Source organism: Symphodus melops (genome assembly GCF_947650265.1).
Source record: "Symphodus melops genome assembly, contig: scaffold_347, whole genome shotgun sequence".
NCBI lineage: Eukaryota > Metazoa > Chordata > Actinopteri > Labriformes > Labridae > Symphodus > Symphodus melops.
In genome coordinates, this window is record NW_027636635.1 from 9,017 (window position 1) to 25,287 (window position 16,271).

At 46.5% G+C, this 16,271-nt stretch overlaps 1 protein-coding gene across 1 annotated transcript; it reads right to left on the reverse strand.

The window, feature by feature from the left end:
• Nucleotides 1-2,446: 2,446 nt before the first annotated feature.
• Nucleotides 2,447-9,885, reverse strand: arglu1b (arginine and glutamate rich 1b). Its single transcript, XM_079373035.1, has 4 exons — nt 9,336-9,885; nt 7,283-7,508; nt 4,974-5,057; nt 2,447-3,998 (listed from the first exon to the last, which is right to left on the reverse strand). The coding sequence occupies exons 1-4, from the start codon at nt 9,668-9,670 to the stop codon at nt 3,834-3,836; spliced, it is 810 nt and encodes a 269-aa protein (XP_079229161.1). The 5' UTR covers nt 9,671-9,885; the 3' UTR covers nt 2,447-3,833.
• Nucleotides 9,886-16,271: the final 6,386 nt, after the last annotated feature.

Here is a 16,271-nt window from a genome sequence, read left to right on the forward strand (position 1 = left end):
CCGTTTGTCTCCATGTGGATGACATCTCTGAGCAAGTTTTTCAAGTGTCTATATTTTTGTTTAAATCTCTTCCTTCCTCAAGCGGTTAAAAACACGTCAGTCATCCTGCCGTGGGACAGATTTTTACCGACACACACACACACACACACACACACACACACACACACACACGCACACACGCACAGACACACACTTAACTGTGAATCTTAAAGTCTGACACTTGCAAACAGGAAGGACGTTAGGACGGCTCTTTAACTGTTGTTGACCCTATCTGAGACTGATTCCTAAATAAATGGAAATTCTCCTCAAATTGAATAATTTAATTTAATTAAACGCAAAGAAAGTTTCAACGTGTAAATTAAAGTCTATTAATCACCGTAATAGATCTGTTTGGTATTATTATTATTATTATTAGAAGTTTATTCAAACAAAAAAAAAACGGTTTTCTGACAGATTTCTCGTCAGCAAAGTAAAAACAGAAGTTATTTCCGATCACTCTTCTATAAATTTAAAATCTCTATTAAATCATTTAAAAGTTAAACAGCGTTCCTTTTATTATTATTATTATTAGGAGGACTTTGGCCTGTCAGAGGTGTTCCGGGCAGGGGGCGGGGGGGCACAGAGAGGCAGGCCGCGGGGCAGAGAGCTTATTCAGCGGAGAGAGAAGCACCGGGACGGCCGGCCACCAGGCACCGGGGGCCGGGGGCCGGGGGCCGGGCATCCTGATCCTCTTTACGTGAAATGTGAGAGGTGCTGATGGACTTTGTTGGCGTCTGCTCGAAAATACAGACAACAAGGACGAAGGCTTTGACATGTTCAGAGGGGTGAAAATAATCAGCATTAATAAAAGACTAAATGATAAATATACTCTTTATCTCCGCAGTGATTTAAGAGGCTTGAAATGAAAGAGTTGTTGCCTCCAGCAGATCAACATGTTCTCCTGTTAGTTACACTAAACACACAAGTTCCCACTGACAACAGGCAATCTACAGTCAGTCATCTGTCAAAGATTCTTTATGGTTTCATTTCAACTTCTATGACAGATTTATGAACCAGTGTTCTTCTTTAAAAAAACTTTATTTAAAAATACAATTACACTTTAACGAAGTGAGACATATACTGCCTTTATGCTTATTTTAATAAGTATGAAGCTTCTTCATTGATATGGTGGCTATATGGTTTAAATGTAAAACATTTTAATCATCATACAAATAGTCTTGTTTTGATCCTTTAATTACAGCTGTAATTCAGACTAAAACAGAAACACCTTCTCTCTAATATACTTTAACCTGAATCACTGATTGCACATCTCGCTCTATAATTACTGCACATTTACTGCTGTCATCCCCGTTTGTGCACATTTATATCTCACCTCCAGCAGAGTGTTTACATTCAGTTAGACATGAAGGACAACAGTTTCTTCTTTTTTTATATTTTAGAAGTTAAATTTCTTCTTATTTACTTTATTTATTCTTATATTGTTTTAATTTGCTCTGATAGTTGGATCAATAAAGTCAATGTATCTATCTGACCCTCCACACGCAGACTTTAAATCTAAAACAATTAAAAAAAATATCCTGATAATTACCAATATCCACTTTTCAGTTCCATCACCTGGATTTAACAAGTCCTTTTTTTTAAATCACTTTTAAATTGTTTTTTTTTTTCTGATGTCATTGTTTCCTCCCACTTTGTCATTTTTAAAACGTATCCTTAAAAACAGATGAAACATAAAGGAGCAACACTAAACACTCCTTCGATGGTTCGTTCTTCAATGAACTGATCTACACAGGTGCTATCCTGGAAGGTCAAAGGTCACGGGGTCATGTAAGGCCACGCAGGCTGTGACACAATAATCACATTTAAACTCCGTCCTGGTCTCCAGAGCACTTTTTGTTTTCACTCGGTCTCTGACTGTCCGGACTCAAACGTTCATGTCTCCCGCTGTTCCACCCCCTTCAGATACCTCAGCCTCGGTCTTCTCTCTGAACCCGTCCACCCGCCTTGGTCTCGGACTCTGGTCTCAGCTCATGTGGTCTTGGTTTTACATGTGATACAAAAGAACAGTGACTCACCTCAGCAGCTGTAAAATGACGAACACGGTTTTATGTCTTCTAAATGTCTGAAATGTGTTTTCACTGATGGGAACTCGACTCTGCAGACAGAAATGTTTGTTACAGCTGCAGGAAGAGGACGGTTTGGACTCGATTGAACGTGGCCCTCGGTGCAGAACTTACTGGAACCATGGAGTGTAACCCAGTGAGCAGGAGGAAGGTCTGTGCTGATCTCAGGTCAGTGCTCACCTGACTGGAAACGAAGCCAGCCGCAGAGGAGCTGATCACACTAATGAGCACAGGTTTGAATGATGAGGGCAGGAGAGCCTGCTCGCAGCTCATTGGTTAAATAAATGACGATGACTCAGAGCGGCGTGCTCGGACACAGTGGAGGCATTCAATGGATTTATTCAACTGTTCAGTCCCTTGACAATCGGGGGGGAAATTACATGACAACTTTAAACTCCCACAATTTAGCAAAAAGTCTGTATACCCACCTGAGGTCAGCACGGCAGAGTCACCTACACACGATCCCACACACACACACACACGCACACACACGCACACACACACTCGTCCTGCTGCTGACCTCACACCTGATCTTACCTGAACTTGTCCATCCTCTACGAACCGAGCCAAGTGGCCAGAGTTAATTCAGTACGACAAACTCAGGGACAGAGCACGGACTGTACGCTCGAGCGCCCCCCCCCTTCCCCTCGCCCCCCCCACAACAGTCTCATTCAAGTCTTTAGCATCACTGCGACTTTCTGATTGTGGATCCATTTTCATACAAGTCAAGGGGAAATGAAGAGGGGGAGAGTCAGCACATCACAGCAAAGCTAGTAACATTACATCATACAGGAAACCTCCTCTCCCACTTGTCCGTAACCCCCCCCCCCCTCCCTCCCTCCCTCCCCGCCGACGCCAGAGACAGGACACTGATCCTGTCGGAGGGTCGTGGTGGAGTCATGGGCAGCTTGGGTGTCTAGGTGGAGTCCACCTGCACGGCCAAAAGAAGGTTAAAAATCTAAACTCCACGCTGACTCTTTCCTCGCCGGAGGTCATGCTCCTTTTAAAAAACGTAAAAAAAACTAACAGCGCCACAGCGGAGAATATTTAAAGGGTTCAGGGGGGGGGGGGGGGGCGGGGCATGAGATGGCATGAGTGAAAGAAGCCAAGACGGTGGAAAACCTGTCAGCTGGACGGGAAGTTCAGTGTGCTTTTACAGCCGCTTACTTTGAAAACAGAAATGAAAAGTGGAAACCACAGGACAACTACCCAAGCTGCACATGAGCGTTTACAGTAAGACGAAGCACGCCGTCTCCTCGACCACCAGGGGGCCGACGGCTGGCTGCACGGACACGTAAGAAGAAGAGCACAGGCGCACAGATACTGGCTGCCACACCGGAGTTAAGACTGTGGGGACACGTTTAGCATTCTACATCAAAAGTTCAAGTTCCCTAAAAAATAAAAACGGAGAAAAAAAAAAAAGCACAAACAAGAGTCATCTGTGCGGAGGGGAGGAGGGAGGATGGGGGAGCAGTCAGGTCCTTTAAGGGGGGGGGAGCTGCCTCCTCTTCAAGGCCGGGTGGATCCACATGGCTCCTGGTGTACACGCAGGGCCACGCCCCCTTTGCCTTCCTTCTGCACTTCCAAAACGAAGCGAGCGTTCCACAGAGGAGGAGCGGGGGGTCCGGGTGATGAGGAGGGCGAGCAGGATCGGGGGGAAGGCGAAGGCAGGACGCAGGGCGAGGAGGCGGGGGGGGGGGGGGAGCAGTGTCATTCGGTGGCCTTCAGGGAGAAGGAGAGCTTGGGCCTGGACTTGCCCTTTCCCAGGATGATTTTCTGCTCCTCCTTCTGCTGTTTCTGACGGTCCTGCTCCAGCTTCATGCGCTCCTCGTGAATCTTTCTCTGCTCCTCCACAATACGCAACTGATCCTCGGCCTGTCGGACACACAAACACAAGCAGCTCAAAACAGGAATCCTGCAGTCTGCTTTTCTTCTGCGTGCAGCTGTGAGCTCGCCCGAATCAAACAAACACTGCGCCGCAAATTAGTCAGACTCGAGCTTCTATAGCCACGAGGAAAAACAGAGCGGCTGGATTGTAAACCACGGCTGATAAGCATCAAATCAAAGCCACTCAATAGAAGGGACTCCTGCCAGAAGGACTCTGAAGTTATTCAGGGATGTTGTGGTGAAAGCCTCCAGGTCTCTGGAGGATTTCTAATGAAAGACACGTCAGTGACATAAACAAAGACAGGGGACGGAGGCGTCCCTGTTTATCCTGATAACGTGTGACGCCATCAGCCGTGTCTTTAAACCAGTGGTGTCCAAACTTTTTCTCTTGCGGGCCAAAATTGTCTCGTTAGAATCGCTCACGGGCCACAAGTTTTTTTTTTTGTTTTTTTTTTTTTTTTTAAATATTGGAAGGAACTTTTTGTATTTTGACCTCTTAATAATGTAAATACACAATAACTAATTGCAGTGGGAAACTGTTGTGTTCTATTTTTTTGGAAAGAATAGTCAGGCTTTTATAGGTCTCCCTCGCTAACATGAAAAAGAAAAAAAGAACAAAATATGCCATCTGATGAGGCCTGGGGCCAAAATCTTCTGATTCTTCGATTTGAAGTCAAGGGCCACAAAAAATCCACTAAAGGGCCACAAATGGCCCCCGGGCCGCACTTTGGACACCCCTGCTTTAAAGGGTTAAGATGAGACTCATTAACTGCTGCTGGCGTCAGGAGCCCAGGAGGCCTCGGTGTGACGATCAGCTGATGAAGAAACTCACTAAGGGGGCGGGGCTAAAAAGGAGGACCGTGCAGAGCGTTGGGTTAAAGTGGGTGAACGCTTGCAGTGATTTCAGGCGTGAGCGAGGCGGCTGCGTTGACGGTAAAGAACACAAAGGAAAACGAGGCGTACCAGTTTGGCCTGGGCATCGGCGATCTTGCGGTTATTCTCCTCCAGGATTTTTTCCAGCTCCTCCCGCTTCGATTTTTCTTCCTCCTAGACGGGTGACACAGTTTCATGTTAGCGCACGAACAGGCTACAGCCACAAAGCACTTTATGTCCACACACACACACACACACACACTTTAACTGTCACACACACACACACTTACCACCCCAGCACACTCAGACGTACTCGCACAAAAAAAACTAAGTCGTTGCACCACAGAGAAGTTTGTTTATCCTCTCGCTCATAACCACACTGCAGCATTCTTCGCAGTCAGCTCCAATTGGTTTAAAAATACAAAAACAAAAAGGGCCAAAAAAGACTTGAGAAAACTGGGGGGGAAATTAACCCTCCTCCTCCTCCTCTTCCCTCTATTGGTGTTTAAAACCCTCCTAGAAACAATGTGGGGACGCTCACATTAAACTTACATTTAAAAAGGGGGGGGGGGGACCCACTCATCACACTCATAGATAGAAGACAGACAGTACAAGCTAGAAGAAAATACATGTGCTGCTTTTTAACATGATTACAAGCAAGAGAAAAAGGATACAAATAAAGGAGGGAATAGTTTTGGCTCACCAATGAACGTATACCTACGCATTTTCCTTCCCTGTGTACCTACACAACTGGTGAAAGCTTTCGGCATTAAACGGTTGAATATTTACTGTCTCGTCCGGACTGTGTGGCCCCTGCAGAGACAGAGAAGCGCTCCTGGGGTGGGTGGGTGGGTAGGTATGAGGGGTATTCTGCCGTAGCGCGCCCGCAGCATTCCTCTTTATAACTCTGATCTGTGTACCTCTTAGCCTGCGCCTGCAGCCACAGCTCAAGCTGTATCTTAAAATCGTTTTTTTGTCCTTTCACAGCGGCTCAGAGCCCGCTGAGACGATAGCACACTGAAGGAGAGGACAGTACAAAGTGGTGTGTGTGAGTGTGTGTGTGAGTGTGAGTGTGTGTGTGTGCTCGAGGAGGACCGGACCACGGTACACTTACAGTACAGGACATGAGTCACAGGCTGAGCTGAAAGGCTGCAGGCCAGCTCAGGTCAAGTGCTAGTTACTGTAGGAAGGTTGGTGAGATGTGTGTCCAAAATCAAAACAACACAAATGTATTTACACATAGTGTCAAACATGGCAGCAACCCTATAGGAGAAGCAGGTCATGAGAACAGAACACACAACATTCGTTTCTCTGCGGAGAAAAACATCTTGAAATCATAAATCTGAGAACACATATGAACAGATCAGAAGGGTTAGACCTGAGGAAGTTCACCTGGTCAGACAGGAAACAGGAAATGTAGCAGTCCATTATGTGCAGGTTAAAAGAAAAGGGGAGGGAGGGGAAGGAGGGGGGGGGGGCAAACTGTCCGTGAGTCAAAAACATTTTCTACACATTTCATGATCAGAGAGACATGAACGTCCACTCAGAGTCTAGACTGACCGGCTGCCTGGCCGACCACGCCACCGGTGTCTCAGTTCAGAGCTGTGCTAGTTTCTACACACGGTCGCACGCTGCACGGCAGAGAGCAGGAAGGAAGCATGCAGACCGAGCGCCACACAGGACCGATGAAGACCAGGAGGAGCCGTCCCACTACACTTCTCACCCGATTAGTACCGAGCCACTGGGCTGCTCCGTGTGCCAGTCAGGGTCACCAGGCTTTAGCCGGCCCCCTCTCATGCACAATACATTATGACTGTAGTGTAAACAGGTCCCATTTTCTTAATGACGCCCGGGGAGGCGGGGCGCCTGAGCTAACTCTGAAGGCGGGGCGCCTGAGCTAACTCTGAAGGCGGTTCCTTTAAGAACATTACAGGAGGGGGCTTCGGATCACAAATGAAGAAAAGACAAAAAAAAGTAGAGAAGCCGCCGTCAATTTTTGACATTGGGGACTCGTGAAGGTCGTGTACAGAGACTTTGAAACAGACGCCTTAAAGGAAGAAGATTACAGCCATCAAACCAATCCAAGAAATCAAAGACAGGAAATCAGTCCTTCTCTTTTATAACTTCGCCATGACAAAAGAAATTCAGGAATTTCATCCTCCAGATGACAATATTTACGCTACATATCTGAACAAGCTGTAAAAAACTGTTTTTATTTCTTCTGCCTGCTTCAGTGTTAAATCTTCATTTGTTCATCATGTCCCTGCTGAACGGACCCACACCTCTCTCCCTGTTTTGTAGTGAGGGGCTAGTCACAACAAGGTGATGGGGGGGTGAGGGGGCATTGCGGAGGTATTTAGGGAAGGAAGGGGGCTTCGTTCCAAACGACCGAGCGTTACCTCTCTGGCCTTTTGAGCCGCCAACTCGGCCTGCCGCTGCCTCTCCAGCTCCTCCAGCAGCTGCCGCTCCATGATACGTTTCGCCTCCTCCACGCGCCGCAGCACCTCTCGCTCGATCTCGTCCTTCCGCTTCTCCAGCTCCTCCTCCACCCGCTTGGCCACGAGCTCCTCCACCCGCCGCGCCGTCTCCTCCTCGATCAGCTTCTCCTCGATCTCCTGCTGTCGGCTGGACGAGGGACAGAAAGAGGACGTGGTTGTGATGAGTGATGGTGGTCACCTGCTGTCATGTTTGCTTGTTGACACCACTTTTAAATGGTTCTTTTTTTTGTCTTTAAATGAGCAGGATGCTATCAGGAGTAAGGAGTCATGTTGTCACATTGCTTCTGGCACAAATGTAAACACAACACACCCTCCCTGGTTTGGATTTCACTTCATCAGCCAATGAGCCAATGGGAAACCAGAGATCTTACCCAGCCCAGGCCCGAGTCCTTCCTTATCTGCTGAGTCTCAGTGACATGACATTTACATTTGTATTCCTGGTTAAGTGGCCCTGCAGCTATGACACAGTGAAAGAGAGCCACTTAGAGGGCCAGGTGTGACCCACCTACACCCCCCCCCGAGCTGACAGGGCTGCACTCCTCAAGCCACAGCTTCTCTGCTGAGTCAGCTGATCTGACAACTTCTCAGCTGATCCCGTGTGAGCATGCAGACTGAAAGCATGTTATTGTGAAACGGTAAGGAGTTCCCACTGAGTGCAAAGGAAGGACGACGTGTGTAAGACTACAAGATAATGTGTTTAAGACCTTAAACACTGTACACTCACTGTGAGGAGCTTCAGTGTTGTGTTGATTTTGGTAGCGACTGTAAACCGGATCTCCTCTCTGCTGATCCTGAACCTTCACACTTACTAATCTCTGAAGATAAATTGTCTCCTCTCTCCCTGATTACTGGCTAACATGCCACCGTTTAAACATTTGCATCTTAGGCGGGCTTCAGTGTTTAGCCAGCTCTGCATGTGGTGCACACTGTAGCTTCAGTGTTTAGCCAGCTCTGTATGTGGTGGACACTGTAGCTTCAGTGTTTAGCCAGCTCTGTATGTGGTGCACACTGTAGCTTCAGTGTTTAGCCAGCTCTGTATGTGGTGGACACTGTAGCTTCAGTGTTTAGCCAGCTCTGCATGTGGTGGACACTGTAGCTTCAGTGTTTAGCCAGCTCTGCATGGGTCTGTAAAGCTTTCTGCGTTCTAACCTCTCTCCATGTTTCATCTCCAACATTGATCCTAGTTTGAGCAGCTTTCTGCTGCTGGAGCTTATTAGAAACATGCAGAGGCTTTTTAGCTCGGGTACAATCACTTCTATCTGAAGCAGTTCCACTGCCCGCTTCCATCGCTGCAACACCTGTTGACCTGATAACTGCTCTCATATCTGGCAAACCCAGGGGCGTCCAGAACGGCCTTCAAAGCCCCGCCTACCTTCTCTGGTCCAATCAAATCCAGAGCATTCAGGAGCAGAATCTAAAGTTAGAAGGAGGACATACTGGTTTCCTTCATGTCTGATCAGATCACTTCTTCAAGTGAAAATAAAATATCAGCATTAAACTGGAGACAGGATGCAGAGAGATGACTTTGAATGACAGTCATCCTGCTTTCACATCAGATCAGAGTATCTGCACATTATCTCTTATCATTTGTTTTTAGACATCTGTGCACACACGTGCAGGTCTGTAAAGTACATTTACATAAATGTATACACTTAATTAATTGGCTTGTTAGTGATTATTTAAGGTGCATTTATTCTTCTTTTGGATTTATTAGCTTTAAAACTCGCTGCTGGAATTGCAAACAGCTTTCTAATCTTCTTTAAGACACAGCAGTCCACCTAAAAAGATGAGCTGGACCCAAACATGAGCTGGTCTTGGGGTGGAGAGAGAGACCAGATCCTGGATCAGGGCCCTGTTAGCAAGCTAGCCTAAACTAGCCACTTTGCTAAGTGGAGATCCACCAAGGTTACACATCACAGACAAACATCGAGTCTCACATTCAGTCTAAACTCACATTTTCCGCTGTCTCTCCATCTCGACCCGTCTCTCCTCCTCCTCCTTCCTCTGCTTCTCGTCCAGCGCGTTTCTCTTGCTCAGCGTACGGCCGAAGATGTCGATCCGCTCCGGCGGCGAGGAGGCCGGCCTCTCTCTGCGGGACGACGCGGTGGTCGATCGGGATCGGGAGCGAGATTCTCTGCGACGGTTCCTCTTGGACTCCCGGGACTTGGACCGCTTCTTCGACCGCTCCTTGTCTTTGGACCGAGACCGAGACCGGCTCCGTTTCTTGCTGTGCTTGCTGCCTTTCGAGTGTTTGGACCGGGACGAGCTGCGGCTCCGCGAGCGGCCCATGTCAACCACCTCCGCTGTTCCTGTGTCTTTAATACTAAAATATGAGCGCTGTCCTGATTAAAATCACCCCGGCTCCTTTCCAAACGTGCCAGGTATAATTTCAGATGAAGTGTTGTTACTTAAACGTCTCTATTTAGCAGAAAAAATCACGAGAATCGGTTGTTATTTTCCCCTTACGGACTCACTACAAAGAAAGATGGCGGTTCGTTGAGTTCGGATTTTCCCAGCAGGCATTGCGACTTTCGGCACTTTCCGGCGGTCTTCGGGATTGTCCAGGCAGCTGCAGCCACAAGTGAAAGGTAAAGTACCTGATCTTGCTTTTATGCAAACTGTGCAGAAATAAACGGTTATGTGAAATAGTCATTTTGTTCAGGGAAGCGTCTGATGTGCTCTCTGTGTTTGTAGAAGTCCGTGATATAAAGAACTGAATGACAGCCTGACTTTAAGAGGACTACACATTTAAACTATGGAGACATTTCTAAATAACTTTACATAGGCTACGCCAACTGAAAAGTAGAATTGTGTCGAAATAAACAAAACTTCAACAAGCTCTTCTTTTACATTTAATTTTTCACAGCATTTTGTGTGTTCAAGTACGACGACTCATCTCCTGGAAGGAAGCATCCAAACCAAACTGCACAAAACCTGGAGGTCAGCATCCATATAATGAAATGTTCAGCCTGCTGAGGTGGACCTAAAAAATGACCACTGAGTGACCTCGAGGGTTCAGTCTACTGAAAAGTCCGCACTGCACCCTGAACTGTAGCTTTCAGAAAGGGCTCCTCTGTTGGTCCATTGGGCTCTGATGTGAGCCCACCAAACATTGCTGCTGGTGGTTTTCAATGAAATGGTCCACATCTCCCCCCAAAAGAAACAATTCAAAGAGCTAATTCAAAAAGTGTTGGAATCTTTTCATTAAAAGGATAAGTACCATCAAACATCCCATTTTAAGGCCCTTTTAACGCCACACGTGTTGACAAATAAAGGCGGCTCTCAGTGAAGGGCGCTGTGCGTCGAGTGTTCAAAGAGTTGATTTAAAATGAAGGAGCAAAAACAAGAAGCAGGTTTACCCTCTCACTTGTTTATTGATTTCTTCATTGTGTACAGAGTAAGGTTGAATATCCTGTTTGGTTTTTGCTGTCTTTGCTGTGCATGACGTTAGCTTATAATAATTAAAAGGTCGTCTCATGTTGACCCCTGTCCTCTAAGACAGGTCATTTCATAGACTGAAGTAAATAGAAGCCCGGGCCTTTAACACAGTGTAAATAAATATATAGAGATATTTCATAAAAGATGCTGCTCACAGTGTCATTATGACTTTCTGTACACTCCTTTTTAAAGCTCTTATAAACTACACAAGAGGCGTGTCCACACCTCTTCCTCATGTCTCCTCTGATCTGAGAGCTCAACAGGCCACTGAGAGGCAGAAGATTGATCCACTGTACATCTTTTACCTATCTTTAAAAAAAATCAGTGTGGATCTCACTTTATTCATTTTTTCTTGCAGGACTACGTGATGTTTGACCAGCAGCTCCGACATGCGAGGTAAATGGGACGCAGCATCATCCCTGTGCTTGAACTCAGAGCGATGTACATCGTAAAAATAGTTCATTACCTTGGACTGGTTATAGCTGCCCTTTTTGTCCCTATTTGACTTCAGTTTAACTTTGCCTGTGTCCATTTTTAGAGGTTGTTCTCATTCCTTCTCAAGGTCATTCTCATGCTCGGGGCCCTACAATGACACTTTCATCAGAGCTCATAAATATAGCGACAAGAACATCAGATAACCAACCGAACAGACAGAAGCAGGAGAGAGAAAACACAACTTGACAATGACACAGTCCTGCACGAAAAGATTGCCATCCCACTCTGGTAAAACGAGGCCATTGTGATAACTCTCCCCGGAGTGCTGCGCTCAAAATAAACTGGCATTACTATATTTAAAAACACATCATTCAAAACGCTGTGAATCAGCCTTAAAAAGGTCACGCCGCTCACGCTACAAATGAAAGCCTTCTGACTACACAAGGACTTTTTTTTTGTCATCTGGTTTTTTCTAATTACCTGCAGCTCTCAGCGCTCGTGTCTAATTTTAGTTGAAAAGAATCATTTGTTCACATGGAGTCCTGCTGTGTGCTGCTGGAATTGCAGATCAAAAACACTTTTAGCTGTAGTGAACTGATAAAGGTTGTCAGTTGAGTCATTTGCATACTCACACAGATAAAAAGCTCCTTTTTAGCGAGTTACTGTGCAGTCACCCGTGCGTCTGTGTCGTCACATTTAGTGTGAGCGGCGCTGCAGAAATAAAGAGAAAAACAATGTGATTTTAGTTGCACAGATCGAGGGCAAGTCTTGGTTCATCCATCCAGGAAACGCTTCCCTTCCTCCCCCCTTTTTCTTTCTCTTATTTCTCTGCTGGAAGCCAAAGAATCCATTTTCTCTAACTTGTGGCTGTGTTTTATTTTAATGATCCGCACTTGTGTTCCCCGAGATGAGACGCATCAGCATTAAAGAGACAGAGATGTCTTGTTTCCTGCTCGTGTAACAGCCAGGAGAGAGGTGCCTTAACTCCCTCTTGATGAATAATAGAAAACGTTTGGTGGAGGTGGAGAGGAAGAGTTCCAGTGCAGCTCCTTTGGGGGGGGAAAAAGAAGAAGAAGAAGCTTGAATTGGGGAATAAATGAAAGAATTTTGCAGAGTTTGTGTGTGTTGCTGCTGGGTGGTTAGGGGTGAATGTGAGAGGAGAAGCAATAACATGAGCAGTGAAGACGGGCTTGTTAGAGAGGGCTTCAAAGAGCAGGTTTCATATTTCTCTAATCCGTATTTGAAAGGATGCTTTGCAGAGGTAATCTCAGAAAAAAACAATTTGGATATGTCACTAATAATCACACGTCAGTCAAGGCTTAACGGTGTGTGTGTGTCACAGGGACAGCTCCTGTTCTTGTGGTGGTTTGAGTTGAAACTGTGACGATTCATTTATCCCCCCCCCCCTTGGTGTCCTGTAAGAAAGGGAGGAAAAGAGCAACTTGTAAAAGTGATTTTGAGTGAAGTCAGGAGAGTCGGAGAGGAGCTGGTGTGAGTGTGCTGAACTTTCTGATTCCCCATCACACATTGGACTTTGGAAGCACCAGACCACGGCTCTCCGACCTTTCTTCTTCTGAGAGCTACTGTGACAATATGAGCTGCTGTTTGTACACGTGTGAAGGTGCAATAAATCATCAATAATCATAGTCAGCTATGTTACTAGATAAACACTTGACACTTGTTTTAATGGGACAGATGTGTGAATAGAGGGGAGAGATGCAGTTAGCTAACCTGCAGGTGAACGACCTGCCCACGAGCCACCTGTTGGAGACCCCTGCTGTAGAGTCAGAACGTGTGCTTATTGTGGAGTTTAAGCATGTGGTGCTTTCACAGGGGTGAGGGGTGAACTCAAACAGTGGAAGCTTTAAAATGTCCACATGAAGTGAGCTCACGTGAGAACAGAACCGTGGACGTGGCTGACGATTGGTGCAATCTCTCAGCGTATAATGAAGCTGCTTCATTGTTTTTTTCTGTCCACTGTGATCTGATCTGATCTGATCTGATCTGATCCTTGAGTCTGATGACTCTCATCATAGGGTCAGACTTTGTCGCTTCGTCCACCTCCTCCACGATGTCCCGCCCGTAGAGCTACTGACCGGCTCAGCATCAAGAGAAGAGTTTTTGCATTCCTTCTCAGTTTTTATATAATCACGATGAGTGTTGCTGTGCCGGCTTCTTCAGTCTATTCAGCAGCCCAGGTAACAGCATCGTCACACTGAGTTACATGAAGTCATGCACGTGTATCTGCTCCTTTTTTATCATAAACGTTGGAGGATTCAGTCGTAATAGTTCCCTTCAGGACTGTTTGTATAACACACACAGAGTCAGTTCTGCACTTTAAGTGAGATTACAGCGTTTCCTGTTTACATGCAGCCACTGCTACTACAGCGCTAACAGAGAAGGTAGAGCTTACACTAAATCCACTGACGTGCAGGAATTTACATAAACCCTGAATAAACATGTTAAAGCCCTCACAGACATCATGATATCACGGTACATTCAAATCCCGTGAAGCCGGTTCAGCCCACCACAGAGTCTCAGACTCTCCGTGCTCAACGCTGAAAAAGTTCACTTTGAAAGATCTTAATGAAGCGTAGATTCTCATTAGGTGCTCGCCAAGCAGCCCAGCTCTCCTGGCTCGACTTAATCAGAAAGTCCATCCCTTTCACATTGTGTGATCAAAGTTGGCCCTCTTCTTTCATGGGCACTCCTCAGGTCCCCTGACCCTGCCCCGTGGTTGCTCTTCAGGGGGAAAAACACTTAACAAACACAGGATCTCTTTTAAAGAGCCCCGCCACATTGTCACATTGTCATGTTGATGGCCCAGGGGTCCTGGCATAAAGAGCCATTGAGGAGGGGGACCTGAAAGCAAGCCCCCCCCCCCCCCCCCCCCCCCCTCCTCCTCCTCTGGCCTGAATGGGAAGGCTTCTTTCACCTCGGGCTGGGTATGTGAGAGGTGAGGAAGAGGAGGACACAAAGGGTGGAGAATGGTGGAGGTGGAGATTGTTAGAGAGGGAAACGATTGAGGAGGACAGAGGGGGAAGGAGGAGAGTCACAGGAAGTCTTTGCTATACAGCAACACACACACACACACACACACACACACACACTTTATTACAGCATGTCATGTCTTCACTCCTTCACTGACATCAGGATATCCAGAGATCTGACTGGACTTTAGGTTTGATGAGGTATGTGGAGGGAGAGATGTGCTCAGTGGTTTGGGTCTTGTTTTAATATATTTATTCTTAATGAATCCCTGAGGGGTGAATCCTGGTTGTTCTACACCTTTGAAATGGATCCCATCATTGGCCCATCGTTTACTGTCCTCGGGCACTCTTCAGAGGGGCTTCCTGAAAATGGATTCACACATCTCGAGCTCGCTCGCTCAGATCATTTGAAACATCAGACCCAGCGTCCACGCTGCTCCGACACTCAGGATCCTTTTCAATGAAGGATTCTAGTTTGAAACTGGAGGGAGTTTGTGTCTTCGTGTTTGTGAGCAGAAACAAGACATCATCATCATCATCATCATCATCATCATCATCATCGTCGACTTTTATTTACAGCAGTTTAGTCAGATATTAAAACGTCAGTGGTTTAACGTGTCAGCATGCGTTGGAGGGAATCCTTCATGTTAACAAGCAGCTGATGCAACAGTGTCATGAAAATGTCAAACAAACCACGTGACCACGTTTTATTTAGAGCTACATATTTCTCCCCTTTATCAATCAATCAGGTCACATTTGATTTGTGTAGCTCTTCACATGAATAGAAAACAAACAACAACAACATGATCCCCCCCCCCCCCCCCCCAATTCTCCCCCACAGTCTGTACACAAGGAAAGACATAAGAGGTCCAAACCAGGTTCTGACGGACTGACGAAACACAGGAGGCTCAAATGTTTCAACTTTTTTGCCCATTTTAACGACAAATCAAAAACATCAGTTGGTGTGCAGAAAGTTTTTATCTCTAAAAAAAGACTGTTCCTTTTTTTTCCCCTCAGAGTATTTGATGGAAGGACATTTCCTTCTTAAAGATATAAATGGTTTTTTGCAGCTACATGTCCGATGTGTCCTCGGGTAAGACACTCAACCTTCATGTTGCTCCCACTGCTTCTCTGTGGCGTGTGAATGTGACCTGTCTTTTCTTTAACACTTCATCCAAAAAGCAACAGAATAAAAAATGTAAGTTAACTTCAATTGTATTTCAACGTCGCCCACTCGTCCTCCACACGTCCACTGACCAGATGTCCTCTGACTGACCATTACTCAAGGACGGCCAATCCTGATCATTTACTCAATTCAGAATCACTAACCCTGAAAAGAGCTTCCCATTCACCACATGCCCAACGTCTCTCTGCCATTTGTTTGAGTCAAAGCGGGTGAAGAGCTGCGGCTGTGTCTCGCATGTGTCGGCCATGTCCCCTTCCTCTTCAGAGATGTAATTAAGTGTTAGAGGAGCTTCAGAGCTGACCTCTGCCACAAAGAGACGGAGGGAACTTGGCTGTCACCACCACGTTTATGTGACAAGCGATGGTCAGCGCCCGGGATCATCTTTCTCGAGAGGGGCTGAACGGGAAGAGAGAGAGAGAGAGAGAGGAGGGCAGGTGATTGTGACGGGCCGAACGGAGAGGTCAGAGGTCGGGGTTTGAAGTAAAGGTCGGTGGGGAAGCTGATCTGGCTAAGCTCTTGTCACTATCTTCATCTGAGACCGGGAGTCTGGCTCAGCACCCCGGAGGTCTCTCACCGCCGTGTCTTTTTCAGAAGAGCGCTGAGCAAAGGTTAGGTATCAGAGCAATTATCAGCTGAAATTAAAAACTGCCAGGGAGCGCAGGAGGCTCGGCTCATGTTTGCTCAAAGGAAGCGCCGTATGAAAGGGCGAAGGATTGACGGGAACACGACCCACGCTGTGTGCCGGCACGCCCGCTTTACAGTGCAGGCTGCAGATTAATGTCAAAACATGAGGGAATCAAGTGTTTGACTCAAGGAGTCTTCTTCAGTGTGTCTTTGGCAT

Bases quoted from the DNA above. Each gene is read 5' to 3' on its own strand.
- arglu1b (XM_079373035.1), bottom strand. From the start codon at position 9,670: ATGGGCCGCTCGCGGAGCCGCAGCTCGTCCCGGTCCAAACACTCGAAA. The intron at 7,509-9,335 runs GTGAGTTTAGAC...TCCCTCGTCCAG, and splicing joins ATGGAGAGACAGCGGAAAAT to CCGACAGCAGGAGATCGAGG. The intron at 5,058-7,282 runs GTAACGCTCGGT...TCACCCGTCTAG, and splicing joins CGGCTCAAAAGGCCAGAGAG to GAGGAAGAAAAATCGAAGCG.